We start from the raw sequence: 20,719 nt of genomic DNA on the forward strand, positions 1-20,719 counted from the left end.
CCGTGGTTGGTGCTCTTCCTCTTCCTTCTCCTGCTCCATGCCTCCAGTCTCTTTTCTGATTTCTCTGGATGCCTTTTAAAGCCTCGCCTATCTCACTTTCTCAGGTGCCAGGTGCGCTGATTGTGTCGAGGGGCGTCAAAATAAAAGAACACACTCCCAGTGTACAATACATGTGATAAAACAACACACTACAATCAGAAGTGTTACAAGTTAAACACACTGGGAGCTTAAAATACAGACAATAAAATTACTACCTCACCCCTGTGACACATTCATGAGAGAAACACCATGATGCACTGAGTGTCCAGCAGCCGGCGCTCTTACATTATCCCGTTTCTCTCCGATGTGTTTCCGCATTTTGGTCCTCACCTTTTACCTAAACATAACAATTTGTCTATATTAACGCAACACTCAGACCTCCAGGTTCACTGTTGGAAGAAGCACTTGAATCTTCTACTGAAGTAAAAGTAGTGAAACCACATTATAGAAATACTGAAGTACAAGTCAAAATCCAAAATCTAGATTTAAACAGTAAAAGTACAGATGGATTATCAGCAAAATGTAAAATACTCACTGACAAGTGAAAGCAGAGATGTAGAAATATGCAGGTATCATGGTGGAAATGCACCTGAGAGTAAAGTGTCCCTGCAGACGGACTGTCGCTCTGTCTGCTGTCAGCAGATCATGAGACTCAGACTGTAACTGCATGAATGCACCAAACAAACTGTTCAGATGTTTTCTTCTGAATTCCTTTCATTTTCTCGTTACGCTGATTGTTTGCGTCACTTCAGACTTCAGTCGCGTTCAGGCATGTTTGGAATTTACTCGTCTCCTCCTGGACTTGAAGGAAGCAGGAAGTGAAAATCCAGTTTTTTTATGGAGCGGTGACTCACCTGGAACACCTGAGGAAAACACAGCGTTGTTTCCCAGCACCTGAAGGAAAAAGACAGTGACACAACACCGTGTTACATAAACACACGTGATCCAGTGTTCCTGCTCCTGTCTGAGAAGGATTTCCATATATGGGTTAGCCACACCTGAACTTCAGTGCAGAGATACAAAGTCTAACGGACACAAGAAGCAGAAGAAGAAGCAGAAGAAGAAGAAGAAGCAGAAGAAGAAGAAGAAGACTGGAGAGGGCGGATGGATGACAGGCGGGAGTGTAACAGGGCAGTGTTGGTGTCGGTGGCTCAGTTTGATCAGGGGGTCGGTCTGACGAGGAGGCCTGGAGTCAAGAAGGACGTCAAGGAACTCCACAGCACCCTCAGCAAACTGGGCTTCAAGGTGGACGTCCACAACGACCTGAGCGCAGACGAGATCTATGAGCTGTTTCACACAGGTAACACACACAACACACACTCTGTCAGTGTGTCTCTGTGTGTAGTGATGTGTTCACTGACTGATGGGAGCGCAGAGCGTCTGTTCCTGTGCACAGGATTATTATAAGACTTGCTATGTGTAATGATATAATAATAAGTGTGCTCTTGTGAATCTGTGGTAAAAGCTTCCTTCCGTCCTGTCTGAACCCAGAGAGAGTGTGTGCTCGGCCTGTTGTCAGCCTCTCCAGCTGACTGACATCAGTGTGACACAACAAATACTTCACAAATCAAATCCTGCCAACGCCTCCAACCTCTGAGCCTTTCCTTTCAATCTTTACGTAGCAGACACACTTCATCTTTACAGGACGTCTGAACTTTATTTCCCTGCATCAAACAAACAAACTACAATCTGGGTTCAAAATAATGAGTGAATGACTTTAACGTGATGAAGCAGACGGCCTGTGTTCAGAGGACAGACACACAGATACCAGACAGGCTGAAGGTTGATGTGGAGATTTATAGCTGATTATCTTTAATAGATAAAGTGGAGAACACCACCTCCTGGACGTGTTGATGGTTATTATGTCATCCAGCTCTGATGGAGACGTGTGTGTGTGTGTGTGTGTGTGTGTGTGTGTGTGTGCTGCAGAGAGCCGGCGGCCTGTGAAGGACTGTTTTCTGGCCGTCCTGTCGTCTCACGGGGAGGAGGGCTGCGTGTTCGGAGCCGATGGGAAACCCGTCCAACTGTCGCAGATATTCTCGTATTTCGACAACGAATCGATGGAGAAAAAGGCCAAAGTGTTCCTGGTGCAGGTGAGCAGGAGGAGGAGGAGGAGTCACAGACTCAGCACAGAGATGAAGGTCAGTTCACATCAGGCTCAGTGCTTCACTGCTGTTGTTGCGTCTCTGCAGGCCTGTCGAGGACTCGCTCTGGATCCTGGTGTGGAGGTGGATTCAGCTGATGGCAGCAGAGAGAGCAGCTTCTCGCAGTATCTGTCACTTCCTGTAGACACAACTGTGATGTACGCCACAGCACCAGGTGAGCAGCTGTCCAGAACCTCTACAGAACCTGTAGACCATCAACACCGGCCAGTAAAACCCTCCTCAGCCCTCATCACGCTACAGAACCTCTTCAGGGACGATTTAAATCTCCTGAACGACACTTACAACCTCCTGACTGCCCACAGCAACCTGAACCAGCCTCAAGAACTTTATCAATGACTGCTAGAACCTCCTCAAGTACCTGTAGAACCTCCTCAAGTACCTGTAGAACCTCCTCAAGTACCTGTAGAACCTCCTCAAGTACCTTTAGAGCCTCCTCATGTACCTGTAGAACCTCCTCAAGTACCTGTAGAACCTCCTCATGTACCTGTAGAACCTCCTCAAGTACCTGTAGAACCTCCTCAAGTACCTGTAGAACCTCCTCATGTACCTATAGAAACTCCTCAAGTACCTGTAGAACCTCCTCAAGTACCTGTAGAACCTCCTCATGTACCTGTAGAACCTCCTCAAATACCTGTAGAACCTCCTCAAGTACCTGTAGAACCTCCTCAAATACCTGTAGAACCTCCTCATGTACCTGTAGAACCTCCTCAAATACCTGTAGAACCTCCTCAAGTACCTGTAGAACCTCCTCAAGTACCTTTAGAGCCTCCTCATGTACCTGTAGAACCTCCTCAAGTACCTGTAGAACCTCCTCATGTACCTGTAGAACCTCCTCAAGTACCTGTAGAACCTCCTCATGTACCTGTAGAACCTCCTCAAGTACCTGTAGAACCTCCTCATGTACCTGTAGAACCTCCTCAAGTACCTTTAGAACCTCCTCATGTACCTGTAGAACCTCCTCAAGTACCTGTAGAACCTCCTCAAGTACCTGTAGAACCTCCTCATGTACCTGTAGAACCTCCTCAAATACCTGTAGAACCTCCTCATGTACCTGTAGAACCTCCTCAAATACCTGTAGAACCTCCTCAAGTACCTGTAGAACCTCCTCATGTACCTGTAGAACCTCCCCAAGTACCTGTAGAACCTCCTCAAGTACCTGTAGAACCTCCTCAAGTACCTGTAGAACCTCCTCATGTACCTATAGAAACTCCTCAAGTACCTGTAGAACCTCCTCAAGTACCTGTAGAACCTCCTCATGTACCTGTAGAACCTCCTCAAATACCTGTAGAACCTCCTCAAGTACCTGTAGAACCTCCTCAAATACCTGTAGAACCTCCTCAAGTACCTGTAGAACCTCCCCAAGTACCTGTAGAACCTCCAAAGCCTTTAAGTCCAGCCAAGACATTAGAACCTCATCAGTGATGGCTGATGGTTGATGGTTTGATCGGTGTGTTTGGTTCTGGATCATCTTCTCTGTCTAACCCGTCTCCCCTCCGTCCTCTCCTCAGGTTACGGAGCCTTCATGCACCCTCTTGGATCCGTCTTCCTCCAGACGTTCTGCACCTTATTACAGGAGGAAGGCTTTCGGAACCTGGAGCTGACCCGCCTGCTGACCCGCCTCTCCCACAGGGTGGCCTACACCTTCCAGGCCAAAGGTCGCGACCTGGGCGGGATGAAAGAGATGCCGTGCCTCGTGACCCGACTGACCAGAGAAGTGTTCCCCTTCGCAGAGCCGGGGAAAGACGGCGGGTCCGCCGGGCTCTCGGCCACGTCACTGGTCCACAAGGACAACACCCGGACACGGACTCCCTCCATCAGTTAGACTGCAGCAGGCCAGCGGACGTGACTGCGTCTGAATGTATGAGGACGATCGTTATCAGCAGGAATGTAGATGGACGAGAGATTAGATCCAGAAGAAAGTCCAAAGATGTCATCAAGGAAACAGCTGCTGAGATATTCTGCTGATGTTGTACAGAACTCTGGAGCCGGTCGTGTTCTGGTCACATGTCACCTGTCATTTCTTTATTTATTCATGTTTCTGTTTGTTAATAAAGAAGGATTTAATGTACAGAGTGTTTCAGCTTCCTTCTGTCTGCTCTCTGTGACGGAACAACACGTCCAGTCCAGTAGATGTTAATCAGAACCTCTGATCCAGAATAACACACCGCTGGTATCACATCTGTCTGCTGGTGAGCCGGACAGGAAGTCCAGTCAGCGAGTGAAGCAGATTCAGGTGAAATGTTTCAGGTTGTTTCAGAGACATCATGAAGTCGCTGCAGAACCTCAGCAGAACTGAAAGTATCCGACAGACCTGTGACTGGAAACATGACTGATGCCACACCTGACTTCACACCTGCATTACATCATCACCTGCTCGAAGAGCCTGATTACGCGTCGCCGAGATAAGTCGACTTCCTGATGGTCTCTTGTCAGTTTCTCTTTGGCAGTCAGACCTTTAAAGGAGCAGTACGTACTTTTATAGATTTATACATTTACAATTTTAATGAGGTAATGACACAAACTTTGCTCCATCTGTGAACACACAAGCTGCTCTCAGAGGAAAATAAGGTCCCAGAAGATCGAAAGGTGGCAGGGTCCGCCACATATAAACACAGTAACACAGTACAAATTGCATTGTGCTTTAAGGTCAGTTTGTCAGTTGGTTGTTGAGTTTGTCTGAGTCATTTAACAAAGTTGTATATTATTATAATGAACTCATTTCATCTTCTTGAATATCTGAGAACCACTAGCGGTCGTTCATGTTCAGCCGGTCGTCTGTGGCTTCATCATGTGTGTTTCATGACAGTATCACAGTTCTGTCCAGTTCAAATAGATTATATGTAAATAGATTTAATGTAAAAAGCCTGATGATGTTGGAAAATGAAAATAAATGTTGGTATGAAACACGTTTACATGTTGCAGTAACGAGCTCGTTGGTTATTTTAAAAAAAAATAACAAAGTTATCACAACTGAGAATCTTCACCTGCAGATCTTTATTCATTTCATGTACAAGATTAAATACAAATTACAGTTCAGTATTAAACAGTCATTTAAAGCCAAAACATTTCAATTAAAAGTCAGTCAAAAGCTCAGATGATGTGAAACCATGAAGGACCAAACCAACAAGGAAACACAAATCAAACCATCAAACCATTTGCTCCACTGAATATTCAAATGAGTCCTGGCAGGAAGTTTCACAAAAAGTACCTGCGACTCGAGTTAAACATCTTTAAAGTCTCCGTACTTGGGAATAATATTGTGTAACTTCCTGTTTTGGACCCTGGGATGTAGAATACAAAGTGTGTGACAAACATTAAAGCGTTGAAGAAACAAAAGCAAGATGTTGAAATAAAACGAACACATTCAGAACTGAAACGATCAAACAAACTTATTTTTCTTTCATTTTTTGTTGACTCTAATCCTCGTCTGTACGTTTACTTCCGTTGAGATCTGAGAAACATTCTCACACATCGATCCTCCAGCAGAGCTCAGAGTCTCAAACTGCAAACGCACCAAAGAAAGTCTTGCCGCTGTCGGTCTGCACATCCAGGGTCCAGTAGGACGTGGTCCCCAGTCGGTCCCCCTTCTTCAGCTGAAACACTCCTCCGAGATAAACGTGCTCGAAGAACTTGACCTCTCCGTTCTGCCTGTTGGTGTCTTGGCACACCGACTTGATGGCGAACATGATCAAAAGCGGAGCGTCGAAGGAGTCGGAGTAGCGGAGGATCTTGTGGCTTACGTACGTGTCGTAGCTGCAGGTGACTCTGAACACCGCCTGGCTGTAGACGAAGTACAGGCCGCTTTCTGGAATGACGATGTCGTTGTCCACCAGGCGGAGGCCTCCCCGAGCGAACGCACTGCCGCTGCTGTCTTGCCACTTCAGCTGATCGTCTTTGGAGAAATCTGCAGAAAGATTCAGGAGAAACAGTGAGACGCTGAGTGTCTCTGAGACGTGAGGACCAAGTCAGGTCAGGCTGTCACTCACCTTCCACTTCCAGGTGGATGGCTGCTTTCTCTCTGGTGCTGACGCTCGCCATCGTGTAGCTGGAATCTGAGGAGGGACGAATGTGAGCGCGTCACAAACAGGCAACACAGCTTCATGTTTGAAAAACTGTCAGAAATATAATCTACAGGATCGTGATGTTGTGACTTCCAGCACGACTGTGATTCATGAAACTGTTCATTTATGAAGCGAGCGGCGGCTGCAGGGAGGATGTTGGGTCGATAGAGGGTGTCTGAGGTCTGAGGTTCACATCCAGGCTGTAGTTAACTCTTTGTTTCAGGTTAGGAAAAGATCTTTTAGACATTAATCTGCATGATTAACTTTGGTACAAGCAGGAATACGTATGTTACAAATAAACACAGATGGTCCAGGTTGTGCTGAGTGTCACATAAAACCTGCTAACTGTGTAAATGTACACGAGTCCTGCAGATAACGAACCGCTCAGTGTCGACTCACATGTTGTCTCAGCAGTGTCGGTGTTGGCTGCTGCTTCAGTTGGGCCCGGTTGTGTCTGTTTGGACAGAACGGATTAGAGACATTTATTCTTCTTTTTGTCAGAATTTGCAGGTTTTAAAAGATGACTGATGGAAGCTGCTCCTCACCGTCACGTCCGGCCCTTCAGTGTAGTACCAGACGAGCAGCCCGGTGCAGCCCACACCAAGAAGGACCACCAAGACAAGAGCTGCAGCCAGCTGCAGCCTCAACCCCGAGGACAGATTCTCATCCGGCACAAACACAGACTTCTCCTTCAAAGCCACCACCTCAGCTCTGGTCTTACTCACTGCCATCCCGAAGAGACGAGAGACGAGTCCTGAAGAGACGAGTCCTGCAGAGACGAGTCCTGCAGAGACGAGTCCTGAAGAGACGAGTCCTGAAGAGACGAGTCCTGTTCTGCAGAGACGAGTCCTGCAGAGACGAGTCCTGAAGAGACGAGTCCTGCAGAGACGAGTCCTGCAGAGACGAGTCCTGTTCTGCAGAGACGAGTCCTGCAGAGACGAGTCCTGTTCTGCAGAGACGAGTCCTGAAGAGACGAGTTCGTCTGTTTGTGTTGCTGTTGTTGAAATTAACTTCTGCTACAGAGCTCAGGTTTTATCTGCAGGAAGTGCAGGATACACATCACACCACACACACACACACACACACACACACACACACACACACACACTTAACATACATACTCAACTTTATAAATGTATTTTTTTTTTCAAGGTTATCAGAACATCGACCTCGACGTGTCAAAACGATCAGAACGTAGGAGGAAAGAACAGGAGGGGGTTTTTGTTTTTGGCCTTTTATGGTTTTATTGATAGGTGAGCTGAGGAGGTGACAGGAAACAGGAGGAGACAGGAGGAAGTGACACGCTCCAGGCCGGGGATGAACCTGGGTCAAAGCCTCTGTAATGGGACGCTGCTCTACCCGCTGAGCAAACGGCAGCAAGGCAGTTTTTGGAGGGTGCGAAAACCATCACGGAGCTGCACAAGGCTTTAGACCACGTCCACACGGACCACAACCATGTTTTTCTCCCCTGTCTTCCTCGGCTACATTTCAAGAATATTTGCATCCAAACGGATCCATTGTAAATGACTGAAAACGCTGTAGTTCATATTCCAGCCTATAGGTGGCGCTTGAAAGGCTTCCACACACCGCCCAGACTCAAACCAGCAGCCAGCAGCCTTCATCCGACCGCTCTGCTGCCTCTTGTCTGACCCGTTCGGCAGTAAAGTTGCATTGAACACGTGCTGCGACGTGCTGCCAGCTCCACGGCAGCGAGGACGTTCTGCACTTGTAGTATTAAAGACGCTGGACGAGAGGTTTATGCATGCAACTCTCTTTACTTTCAATCAAAATGAAACGTAACTATTCCCGACAAAAACAGCTGCATACTAAACATGCAGCGAGGCATTACCAAACGAACACAGATTAATTTGTCCTGAACGGACATAATAACAGCTGGTCTCACGCCAGGACTGCAAAACATGAAAACAGGGAATGACGGACAGAGTGATTTGAAAACTAAAGTGCACACAGTATTCTGCCCCTCCCACACTGCGCTGATTCGCTGGCACACCGACAATCGGAGAATCCGATGGCTCAGACGTCCGACAGCCAACCTCAGACTTCACATGTTGAATCAGAGCAGACAGCGTTCGAGCAGTTCCGAAAGCTTCCAACGCAGCTGAACACACCGAACATATTTGCTCCCGACCTCGTCTGAGACTCGCCAAGCGCTTCAGACGTCCAACGGTTGTGCCGGTGTGTTCCTGCCTCAAAGCTCGCACGCTGTACACAGACAGACAGTAGAAGGAGAAACCGAACACAGCAAGAAGAGGATAAAAATGGCCACTGCAAGGAAGCATGCGGTCCGCCATTGTTGTTGTTGTTGTTATGAGACGTCGCGGGGCTCAGAGGTCGGAGGTCGAGGGGCCATGGCGTCATCGATACAGAGAGTATGTGGATTCACTGTCCACACAGCAAGAGCAACGTTTTTGGTTCAAAAAAATGCGTTTACAGGATCCATGTGGACGATCAGACAAAACGAAGCGACACGTGAGTTTACACAAAACAGCGTTTCCATGTGGACGGGCCATAGTTTAGTCTGTTAACTGTAAAATAATCCAACTAAACTGTCCTGGTGTCAGTTTGAACACATGGCTGAAGTCTGATGATGCACAAACTAATAAAATAAAGCCTCAGATAGAAACGCCTGATCCTGGTCGACTGAGGTGGAACCGTAAGAATCACTTTGGCTCCAAATGAAAACGTGACGCAAACCTTGATCGGACTCTCAGATCTCACCAGACCACTTCCTGTCAGTTTCCTCTGCAGGTTTTCTAGTGAACGCTATCTTTAGTCGTGTGTTTTTCATTTTCCCTCTGGGGTTAAAGTTTCATGAACTTTTTTAATATCTGTATTTTAAGCTGTCACAGTTTTTGGCAGATATCTGAGTGTGATTAAATGCAGCAGTGGTGGATTAACACACTGCAGTAAAGAGGCTTCAGCTCTCAGTGTGGGTCGTTGTTATAATTTATCAAACCATTTACAACACGAGAAAGAAAAGAAGAGGAGGCGGAGAGTCGTACGACAGCTGGAAGAAGAAAACATTAACCAGAACAAACTTCTGGAAGCTGCTCAGACTGTCAGCTCAGATCTGTTTCAGTCTGAACAGCAAGAAACTGAAGTGAGATCATTGCAGATCAGATCGTATCGAATGTGATTGAAATCAAGTTCCTGCAGAAGCCCCTCAGATATCAGAACTTTGTCGTGTGATGAACATCAGTGACGTCGAACTAGAAGTGCAACAGAGCAGCGTGAGGACACTGAGCGACCACGGCAACGTGACGGACTGCTGAGGGATCTTTATTTCTCTTGTATCGGAGTTCGTCGTCAGCGTTCTGTTCCAGGGGGAACAAGGAACAGCAACACGACAAACCAAAGATTCAGACAAGACAAAGTTAATAGTTAAAGAGAAAAACTTTAATGAGGAGGAACTTAACTCACAAGTTGTTTTACAAAACATGGGGGAGGAAAGGAGGGAGGTGGAGCGCCAAAGCAAGGAAACCAGAAATCCTCTGTCTTGTGGCATCCATCCAAAGAGTTTACCACATCATGACACGTATATGCCACCCCAACTTACCTAACTCCTTCTCCCACCACACACTTTTAAAAATCTAAAACAAAAACCAAGTCTGCCAGAGAATCTGTATCACGTGACGGTGAAATGCAAAGAAAGGAGCGAGCTCCTCAGCCAGGTTCCAGTCAGGTGATGGGCCAGAAATTCCAAGACAGAAGGAAGCGGTGGCTTCACAGCCTGTCAGGTGCAGCTCATCACCTCGTCAGCACCTGAAGGAAAACTATGGGGAAGTAGAGACAGAAGAGATGGAGAGAGAAAACAAACCCTCCGCTGGGCACGGAACAGTACGTAGACGCTGATGCCTCCATCGATACCACGGCGTCTCACGCAGACACGCTGCTGTTGTCTGATCACTGACAAATAACAGAGCCGACGGTCGTAACGATCTGCTTCCAGTCTGCCTGCAGTCTGCACATAGCCAGGTGATGATGTAATGCAGGTGTGAAGTCAGGTGTGGCATCAGTCATGTTTCCAGTCACAGGTCTGTCGGATACTTTCAGTTCTGCTGAGGTTCTGCAGCGACTTCATGATGTCTCTGAAACAACCTGAAACATTTCACCTGAATCTGCTTCACTCGCTGACTGGACTTCCTGTCCGGCTCACCAGCAGACAGATGTGATACCAGCGGTGTGTTATTCTGGATCAGAGGTTCTGATTAACATCTACTGGACTGGACGTGTTGTTCCGTCACAGAGAGCAGACAGAAGGAAGCTGAAACACTCTGTACATTAAATCCTTCTTTATTAACAAACAGAAACATGAATAAATAAAGAAATGACAGGTGACATGTGACCAGAACACGACCGGCTCCAGAGTTCTGTACAACATCAGCAGAATATCTCAGCAGCTGTTTCCTTGATGACATCTTTGGACTTTCTTCTGGATCTAATCTCTCGTCCATCTACATTCCTGCTGATAACGATCGTCCTCATACATTCAGACGCAGTCACGTCCGCTGGCCTGCTGCAGTCTAACTGATGGAGGGAGTCCGTGTCCGGGTGTTGTCCTTGTGGACCAGTGACGTGGCCGAGAGCCCGGCGGACCCGCCGTCTTTCCCCGGCTCTGCGAAGGGGAACACTTCTCTGGTCAGTCGGGTCACGAGGCACGGCATCTCTTTCATCCCGCCCAGGTCGCGACCTTTGGCCTGGAAGGTGTAGGCCACCCTGTGGGAGAGGCGGGTCAGCAGGCGGGTCAGCTCCAGGTTCCGAAAGCCTTCCTCCTGTAATAAGGTGCAGAACGTCTGGAGGAAGACGGATCCAAGAGGGTGCATGAAGGCTCCGTAACCTGAGGAGAGGACGGAGGGGAGACGGGTTAGACAGAGAAGATGATCCAGAACCAAACACACCGATCAAACCATCAACCATCAGCCATCACTGATGAGGTTCTAATGTCTTGGCTGGACTTAAAGGCTTTGGAGGTTCTACAGGTACTTGAGGAGGTTCTACAGGTATTTGAGGAGGTTCTACAGGTATTTGAGGAGGTTCTACAGGTACATGAGGAGGTTCTACAGGTACTTGAGGAGGTTCTACAGGTATTTGAGGAGGTTCTACAGGTACATGAGGAGGTTCTACAGGTACTTGAGGAGGTTCTACAGGTACTTGAGGAGGTTCTACAGGTACATGAGGAGGTTCTAAAGGTACTTGAGGAGGTTCTACAGGTACATGAGGAGGTTCTACAGGTACTTGAGGAGGTTCTACAGGTACATGAGGAGGTTCTACAGGTACATGAGGAGGTTCTACAGGTACTTGAGGAGGTTCTACAGGTACATGAGGAGGTTCTACAGGTACTTGAGGAGGTTCTACAGGTACTTGAGGAGGTTCTACAGGTACATGAGGAGGTTCTACAGGTACTTGAGGAGTTTCTATAGGTACATGAGGAGGTTCTACAGGTACTTGAGGAGGTTCTACAGGTACTTGAGGAGGTTCTAGTAATCATTGATAAAGTTCTTGTGGCTGGTTCAGGTTGCTGTGGGCAGTCAGGAGGTTGTAAGTGTCGTTCAGGAGATTTAAATCGTCCCTGAAGAGGTTCTGTAGCGTGATGAGGGCTGAGGAGGGTTTTACTGGCCGGTGTTGATGGTCTACAGGTTCTGTAGAGGTTCTGGACAGCTGCTCACCTGGTGCTGTGGCGTACATCACAGTTGTGTCTACAGGAAGTGACAGATACTGCGAGAAGCTGCTCTCTCTGCTGCCATCAGCTGAATCCACCTCCACACCAGGATCCAGAGCGAGTCCTCGACAGGCCTGCAGAGACGCAACAACAGCAGTGAAGCACTGAGCCTGATGTGAACTGACCTTCATCTCTGTGCTGAGTCTGTGACTCCTCCTCCTCCTGCTCCTCCTGCTCACCTGCACCAGGAACACTTTGGCCTTTTTCTCCATCGATTCGTTGTCGAAATACGAGAATATCTGCGACAGTTGGACGGGTTTCCCATCGGCTCCGAACACGCAGCCCTCCTCCCCGTGAGACGACAGGACGGCCAGAAAACAGTCCTTCACAGGCCGCCGGCTCTCTGCAGCACACACACACACACACACACACACACACACACACACACACACACACACACACGTCTCCATCAGAGCTGGATGACATAATAACCATCAACACGTCCAGGAGGTGGTGTTCTCCACTTTATCTATTAAAGATAATCAGCTATAAATCTCCACATCAACCTTCAGCCTGTCTGGTATCTGTGTGTCTGTCCTCTGAACACAGGCCGTCTGCTTCATCACGTTAAAGTCATTCACTCATTATTTTGAACCCAGATTGTAGTTTGTTTGTTTGATGCAGGGAAATAAAGTTCAGACGTCCTGTAAAGATGAAGTGTGTCTGCTACGTAAAGATTGAAAGGAAAGGCTCAGAGGTTGGAGGCGTCTGCAGGATTTGATTTGTGAAGTATTTGTTGTGTCACACTGATGTCAGTCAGCTGGAGAGGCTGACAACAGGCCGAGCACACACTCTCTCTGGGTTCAGACAGGACGGAAGGAAGCTTTTACCACAGATTCACAAGAGCACACTTATTATTATATCATTACACATAGCAAGTCTTATAATAATCCTGTGCACAGGAACAGACGCTCTGCGCTCCCATCAGTCAGTGAACACATCACTACACACAGAGACACACTGACAGAGTGTGTGTTGTGTGTGTTACCTGTGTGAAACAGCTCATAGATCTCGTCTGCGCTCAGGTCGTTGTGGACGTCCACCTTGAAGCCCAGTTTGCTGAGGGCGCTGTGGAGTTCCTTGACGTCCTTCTTGACTCCAGGCCTCCTCGTCAGACCGACCCCCTGATCAAACTGAGCCACCGACACCAACACTGCCCTGTTACACTCCCGCCTGTCATCCATCCGTCCTCTCCACTGCAGCATGCCGCTCTGCTTCTTCTGCTTCTTCTACTTCTTCTACTTCTGCTTCTTCTTCTACTTCTTCTTCTTCTTCTTCTTCTTCCTCTCCTGGATGTGTCTTTGCTTTCTGTGTCTCTGTGCTCCTTTTAAACCTGAATCAACACACCTCCAGTCTCACCATATATGGAGTTTCCTTGTCGTATAATTATCATGTGTGATGTAATCACATGTTTCCTCCGCCTGCTGGGAGACGTCAGTGTGCAAACCTTCTGCACCTTTTCAGGTGTGTCAGGTGTCTGCTGTTCCAGTCAAGACGGCGCTCGAGTAGAGAAAATGAAACGTTCAGTTATGAACTGCTGTAGAACTTAAAGAAGCAGTATGTAGTTTTGGAGGTCCGTTTGTTGGTTCAGTTTGTTTCGGTAGAAATCCTTCGATAAATATATTTTTTCTTCTCATTAACATTTCTTCACCTGAACTACAAAACGCTCCTTTAATATAAATCAGGTGATCTCACTGCAGTGAGTTCAGCTGATGGACTTCTCGTCCATCTTGGCTTTAAAGTTGAAAGTTGAGTCTCAGCTTTGATTAATCAGCTTGACTTCAGAACAGTAATATTAAACTGAGCTTGAGTCACAGAAGGAATCTGCAGCCAGGACGACACCTGATCAACAGGACTCAAATAACTGCAGACCAACTTCAGATGGGATCACAGCAGACAGACAGACAGGTTAAAACAGTACTCGCTGCACTAAACTGGACAGGGATCACAGGGATCTGCATCTTAAAGTTAATGTGTGCCAGGACTGTAAACCTCTGTAGTGTCTCTGCCTCCATTTTGATCTCAGCTCCAAACACGTTCAGTTTTATGACGATATCCTGCCAATAAACACCCGGCTACATTATCAAAGCTGCTCCTGTGTTAGTTCCTGACGGAGGAGGAGGAGGCGTGGCACACACACAGACTCACACAACGTCGCCGCCGGTAATCAAGTCACACAGGTTGCAGAAATATGAAGCGTCATCATCAGTAACTTTCCACATGTTCAGACATTCAGACAAACATTCAGAGTCGTGCTCTGTTATTAACGCTTCAGCTCCTGATGCTCACAAACAACATGACTCACTACAGACACTCACTTATTATTTAGAGTCCTGATGAACACCTGCAAGAGGACACAGAGGAAACGCCTGCGTGTGAAATATCCAGTACACGCACCTGTCGTCTGGAAATGTAAACGGTAAAAATATCAGACTGCTGCAGAGAGACAAACGTGTATGTTGATATGTTTATGTTTGCTTTTGATTAATAACACTGAGACATGATGAACTTTTTCTAGTTTTTCTGCAAAGTAACTTGTAACTAAAGTTGTTAGAAATCACACTTGGAACACATTTAAAGACAACTATTCATGTAAAGTTACAGAAAAATAACGTGTATTCTGTAAAAATGACATAAAAGTCATGTGACTGATCGGCTTTTTAACTTCTCTTGTTTTTATTTGCTTGTGTTCGGTGTTACGGAAATCCAAAACTAATGGACACTAATCAAGTTACGTCATTACTGTGATGATGTCACTGACTACACTGTTTAGCAGGTGAGTAACTGTTTCAGAATCCATTTTAAAAGTAACAAAGTAATCCTCCCAACTCTGTGTTCAGTCCAGCCTTTACTGCTGTAACTGACGCACGTCACCATGTAACAGGTGTTGTATAAATATATATTTATATATATATATATACCCCGCCCTACTCTGCCTCTGATTGGCTGCATCCTGCTCTTAAGCCTCACCAAAGATTGAATAGAGACGATGCAGCATATGAAAATAATAATGTGCTTACTGAGAATTAAAGTATGTAAACCTCTTCTAATAGAACCCTGACATAAAAGTATTAATGTGACAATTAGTGTTATATGACCTCTTAAAATCAAGAAGGCAGAACAGAAAATGTTAAAACAGAAAATTAAAAGAAAAAGAAAGAGGGAAAAACAAGTGATGAAAAGAATAAAGACAATAGAGGACAATAAGAAGACAACATCAGCAGAGGAAATATGAACAGATAAAAACATTATTAATAAAACACTATAAAGAGATTAATGATAACAAATAAAAGCAGTGAAGGAGGGAAAGAAGAAATAAATCACAAGAGAGGAATTTAAAAACTCTATAAAGTTTCTAACACTGAGTTTGTATGTAACATTTATTTGAGTAGAAAGTGGCATTAAAATGTCAGATTGGTACTTTGGATCAGTATCTGAGTGAATGTACTCTCTCACTCTCTGTTGCAGCTCCACCATCCACCACCAGGTGGCAGCCAGGCGCCCCCGCCGCTTCAAGATGGCGCGTCGTGACGTCATCCACATGCGACGGCAGCGGTCGGCAAACAGTCGGCGCTGTGATAACGGAGGTTTGCAGCCCGTTAGTTTTCAATCATGGGCGCCGTTGCAGTGAGATAGTTTGTGGTATTTGGAATTAAAATGTTTTAGCGTCACTTCCTGCAGCTGCAGTCCGCGTGTCGACGGAGGTAACTTCACCTGGCGGCGGATATTCACACGTTCAGAGCTGTAAACAAGCTAGCGGCTCTGTTTTGTACACGTGGTGACGTCCAGCCTCTAAAAACAGACGGAGAGAGAAAAAGAAAATAACTCAGGAGGATTTAAAATGTCTCGACACAACAAGAAGAACGGGATACCGGACAGGTGAGCGACAGAAACCGACACGATGAAATGTTGAAGCGTTTAATGTTGAGTCAACTTTAGTTGATTAAAGACGAGCCTGAGGTGTGTCCGCCTGTAAAGGCTAAAAACTCACTAATTTAACTGCTTATATATAATAAAATACTTGTACTGAAGCTGCAGGACAATTCATGATAATCAGGATTTAATTCAGTCATGAATCCAGAGTCCAGATTTATCAGTGAATTTCGTGTGAAAATGAAACTGAAGCTCAGCTGATCAATGTGTGACGTGTCACCGTGTATCGGTCAATACTTCTTATCAGACACGAACACTTTGTGTGTGTGAGACAAACTGCAGATAACGATTATATCGTCATCCCCAGTTAATCATTTCCTCCAATTAATCGATCAGTTTATTAGATAAAGTCTTCGTCCACAACAAGGGATGAAAGTTTAGAAGTTTCTGAATAATCAATTCTAAGTTAATCATTAATAAAATGAGAACTGATTTAATGACACATGATCTGTGTGTGATCAGAGTCGGCCTCATTAGGAGTTAAAATAACAGATAAGGAAAACAGAAAATTACTTGATTAATAAATGAGTTAACACAAAATAATGACTTCATTTTAATGACAGAGATTCAACAACTGGCAACAGAGTCCAGCCGACACTGAGACGATATTAGTTTGTGCAAAATGTCTTTTGTACTCAGTTTCTTGTGTTTTATTTGGATATTTTATGTTATGTATTTCTGTCTGACTCTGATTGTCGTTTAGGACGTTTTAAATCTATAAATAATGAATCATTAGCGTCCCTGAACACAACACTGACCTCTGTTCGTGGCTGTATCACGGTGTCTTCCTCGCGGCAGGTGGCTGGATTACAAAGCTGTGGGGAAAAGACTTCACGGGACTCGATTCATCGCCTTCAAAGTGCCTCTGAAACAGGTGAGCAGCTCGGATGAAGTCTGCAGGTCGGACGTGTGTTTTCTGGTTGTGTCTGAGAGCGAGCGGTGAACACGAGGCTGCCGTGTGTTTCCTTTTAGTCTCTGAACCATCAGCTGCCACGGTCGGACGTCTTCGGTCCCTGGGAGCTGCTGGACGCTCTGAACAGAGAGAAGCAAGAGCTGGGTTTGATCGTGGACCTGACCTTCACCACACGCTACTACAAACTACAGGTAAACACGCACACACACACACACACACACACACGTTTTATCGAGTTATCTCCTCAGGTGAACTAAACCAGGCTCTGTCTGTGTGTTCAGGACGTGCCAGACTCTCTGCTGTTTGTGAAGATCTTCACAGCCGGTCACGAGGTTCCCAGTGACGACACGATCCTGAGCTTCAAGCGCGTCGTACGAAAGTTTCTACGAGACAACGCTGATAACGGTGAGGAGCTCTCTGGAGCTGATTGGGCCGAAAGTGTTTAATCTGGTTTGATTTTAAGCATCAGACACAACTTGTGATGCAAAGTTTTACCTCCATTCACAAAAGAGGTTTCACAATAAAAGATTGTTGGCAGTCACGGGCTCAGCAGCTTCAGTTGGTTGGAGCTGAAAATCACTTCTTCATTCTCAGCATAACCGTATTTTCAGTAAAAAGTTTGTTATTTATACATTTATTGTTCATTTTGCCCTTTAACAACACCAGCAGTGTCTCTTCACGTTAACTCTTTAGAAAATAAGCAGTTTTCTCACTCTGGCTCTGCAGATTGTCGCCTGTCAGCTGCAGCTTGTTGGTTTAAGTGACACCTGCTGGTCTGAGCGACTCACAGCAGCCAATCAGGACTGAAGCTTATTAACAGATTAATTTACTAACAATCAGATAATCTGCTTTATGTGTAAATGGTGTTGAGCATTATTATATATTATAATAATTGATGGATGTTTTCCAAAAAGCTCAGACACAAGATATCGATTCTCATATTTATTCTCCCCTGTTTCGAGAGTTTACTTAAAGTATATTTTTTTGGCCTTCATCAGCTTTATTGATAGAACAGCTTAAGTTAAGACAGGAAAGAGGATGAGTTGGTGCTTGACTGTCTTTAAGTGCCGCAGAGGAAGACGAAGAGTCTGAGAAGAGACGACGTGTGTTCAGCTAATAGATGAAATAACGATCAGAGCTCTGACTGTCAATTTTCTGTTCATTATTATAAAAACAGATTTGATGTTGGAATAGTTTAAGTGAAGTTAAACATCTGTTAACTGTCATTTCCTTCACAGACAAGCTGATCGGAGTCCACTGTACCCACGGTCTGAACCGGACCGGCTACCTGATCTGCAGGTGTGTTCAGTGTGCATCAGTCAGTGTGAGCTGCACGTGTGAACTGTGTCTAACAGCTGTGTCTGACCTGCAGGTATCTGATCGACGTCGATGGGATGGATCCTAAGCAGGCTATAGAATGTGAGTTCTGGTGCTTCTTATTTTAATGTTTCAGGCTCTTTTCTGACTGACAGTGAATATATTTAACATTCTTTGGTTCTCAGTGTTCAACTCGTCGCGGGGTCACAAGATCGAGAGACAGAACTACCTGAGGGACCTCGAGCATGGACGGAAGAGGAGGTGAGACCGAGGGAGACTTGATCACTCTGAACAGTAAAGAACAGTTTGTAGATGTTCTGAAAACAACAGAAAGTGAATTATTGTCCGTCTGAGCAGATGAAAGATGAGGTTGAACATCAGGCTCCTTCTTACAGAACGAACTCAGTCACATCTGAATACACGTCATGATAAACAGTTTTACATTCAGTGTGACGCACACTTTCCAAAGACAAACTGTTTCTGATGTCCATCTAGAATCCATTTGGAAAACTGAGGATTAAAGATGCTCCTGTAGCTGCAAAACTCCCCTGAGAATCTTCATGTTTTTAGTTTTCTTCAGTATCACAGTGATCCAGTGACAGTTCCCTGTTCGTCCATCAGTACGCTGCGAACAGGAGCTGCTAATTACAACAAATGTGCCAAAAAAGCTGAAAAACTTGAACTGATTCCCTAACCCATTTTTTCAAACAGTAACGAGGGGATGGAGGAGTCGGATCAGGAGCCAATGAGAGGTTGTGCTGCTCATCGCCTGTCTGAGAGCAGAGAGGAGAGACGACCTCACCACGACGACTCCAGACACCACAGGTAGAGAAGCTGTGCTTAATTTCATTTAATGCTGAATTTACAAGAAGGCTCCAATGATTCAGAATTTGTCGTAGCCGTTTCACAGAGTTTGTTAAGTTTCTCCTCATGAAACAACTCTTAAAATCACTACATTTGTTAAGGGAGTCTGGTGAGGTTGTGGTGATGCGTTCAGTGGTTGGATCAGTTGAAACAGACGGTGTGTTCACAAACATCTACTTCTTCTTTCTTCTACTTCTTCAATTTCTTCAACTTCTTCTGCTACTTTTTCTTTTTCCCTTTTCTTCTTCTTCAACTTCTTCTCATTATTTCTTCTTCTTCTTCTTCGGGTCATTTGCTGTTTAGTTAATTAAACTTCCCTCTTGTTAATTCATATTTCAGATCTTTCCCTCCAAGAGAAATGATTCATCGCTCACATCACCATCATCACAACAACGGCCGTCTTTCCCCTCCACCGTTACGACCTCCACCTCCTTTCTATCCACCTGTGGGAGCCGCCCTCCGCTCGCCGTACCGATGGACCGCCCCTCACCTGGACAGTCCGTGGAGGCGACCTCCCCGCTCAGAGGAGTCGGAGTGGAGCTCATCGTCCCGCCGGTATGAGGACAGAAGGAGAGCGCCCCCTCCCCTGTCCCGCTACGCCCCACGCTGGACCAACGAGTCCGGCCACCATGACAGACCTGACAGACCTGACAGACCTGAGGAGGAGTGGGCGGGGCCCAGAACGTGTCACAGATACTCTCAGCCATACAGAGTCAACTCGTACGACAACTACTAGAAACCAGCAGACTGAAACCTGCTCAGTTACAGCAGCTGCAGCGACACACAGGTGATCGACGTGCCACTCTGCGAGGCGCTGCACCGACTGCTGCCTGAAGATTTTAAAAGTGAACGATGCTCACGTGTCCAGAACCGCAGCGGCTCTCTGGGTGTTTTTAATATGAGGTTTCCTGTGTTGATTCAGTCGGTATCAGCTCAGTTTGATGTTTTGTTGCCTGCTGCAGCGTCTCACTGCTCACAGGACTGAAGTGAAGATTACTGTGTGAATGTTTGAGTGCTGTGATGATGAAATTAAAAGACTTCGCAGATACGAAGCAGTTTTTTCTCCTGTTTCTGCTGCGATCAGAGTAGAAACACTCAGACAGGATGAATGTTGTCATCGCGTGTTTCTGTGAGCGACGGATCTGTTGAAGCTTCACGTTTCTGCATGTTTCAGACACAAACACTCTGTGAGGGTTCAGACGACGTCACTGGTTCTGTCGCCTCAAACATGGAAGATGTTCAGATCCGTCAGATATATAAAGACGTCCCCACGTCTGATAAAAACACTCTCTGTTTACGTCTTTATGTGCTGCACGTGTCTTCTCAGAAACAGTTTTTAAAAATATGCTCAGACCACCTGATCTCATCACCACCGACCCGACATCTCATCAACGATCTGGATCTTTATAGACTTGAATGTAGAACTTCAGTATTCAGGTTTAATATCTTCAGCTGTTTTTCAGTGTGTCAGATACAAAATGAATCAACATTTAAATAATTATAAAGGGACAGTGACGAGGGTCGAACACACTGGATCAGGTTAGAGGTTAAAGTCTGTTTGGGTCCAGTTTCCTCTCTGTGTCTGAACAAATGGAGACAGAAGACATGAAACCAGAAGTGTGTCGGTCAGAACCTCGTTCATATGGAACTCACGTCGGTCCAGCGTTGGTTCAGAACCGTCGACTGC

General features: G+C 46.0%; 4 protein-coding genes across 4 annotated transcripts; 2 read left to right on the top strand and 2 right to left on the bottom strand.

The window, feature by feature from the left end:
• The first annotated feature begins 1,062 nt into the window (after positions 1-1,062).
• LOC119030558 (caspase-3-like) lies at positions 1,063-4,272 on the top strand. Its single transcript, XM_037118270.1, has 4 exons — positions 1,063-1,339; positions 1,969-2,132; positions 2,232-2,358; positions 3,713-4,272. The coding sequence occupies exons 1-4, from the start codon at positions 1,144-1,146 to the stop codon at positions 4,024-4,026; spliced, it is 801 nt and encodes a 266-aa protein (XP_036974165.1). The 5' UTR covers positions 1,063-1,143; the 3' UTR covers positions 4,027-4,272.
• A 921-nt stretch (positions 4,273-5,193) lies between these two features.
• On the bottom strand, positions 5,194-7,240 carry LOC119030560 (tumor necrosis factor-like). The gene is made up of 4 exons (XM_037118271.1): positions 6,811-7,240; positions 6,665-6,719; positions 6,191-6,256; positions 5,194-6,108 (listed from the first exon to the last, which is right to left on the bottom strand). Exons 1-4 carry the CDS (start codon positions 6,994-6,996, stop codon positions 5,702-5,704), a joined length of 714 nt encoding a protein of 237 aa, XP_036974166.1. The 5' UTR covers positions 6,997-7,240; the 3' UTR covers positions 5,194-5,701.
• A 3,323-nt stretch (positions 7,241-10,563) lies between these two features.
• LOC119030557 (caspase-3-like) lies at positions 10,564-13,320 on the bottom strand. Its single transcript, XM_037118269.1, has 4 exons — positions 12,994-13,320; positions 12,185-12,348; positions 11,953-12,079; positions 10,564-11,123 (listed from the first exon to the last, which is right to left on the bottom strand). The coding sequence occupies exons 1-4, from the start codon at positions 13,208-13,210 to the stop codon at positions 10,810-10,812; spliced, it is 822 nt and encodes a 273-aa protein (XP_036974164.1). The 5' UTR covers positions 13,211-13,320; the 3' UTR covers positions 10,564-10,809.
• Positions 13,321-15,514: 2,194 nt separating this feature from the next.
• Positions 15,515-20,137, top strand: dusp11 (dual specificity phosphatase 11 (RNA/RNP complex 1-interacting)). The gene is made up of 9 exons (XM_037118268.1): positions 15,515-15,884; positions 16,737-16,812; positions 16,911-17,042; positions 17,133-17,256; positions 18,090-18,150; positions 18,224-18,270; positions 18,354-18,429; positions 18,880-18,993; positions 19,372-20,137. The coding sequence occupies exons 1-9, from the start codon at positions 15,847-15,849 to the stop codon at positions 19,766-19,768; spliced, it is 1,065 nt and encodes a 354-aa protein (XP_036974163.1). The 5' UTR covers positions 15,515-15,846; the 3' UTR covers positions 19,769-20,137.
• Positions 20,138-20,719: the final 582 nt, after the last annotated feature.

The sequence above is a fragment of the Acanthopagrus latus genome, chromosome 12 (genome assembly GCF_904848185.1).
Source record: "Acanthopagrus latus isolate v.2019 chromosome 12, fAcaLat1.1, whole genome shotgun sequence".
NCBI classification, from domain to species: Eukaryota; Metazoa; Chordata; class Actinopteri; order Spariformes; family Sparidae; genus Acanthopagrus; species Acanthopagrus latus.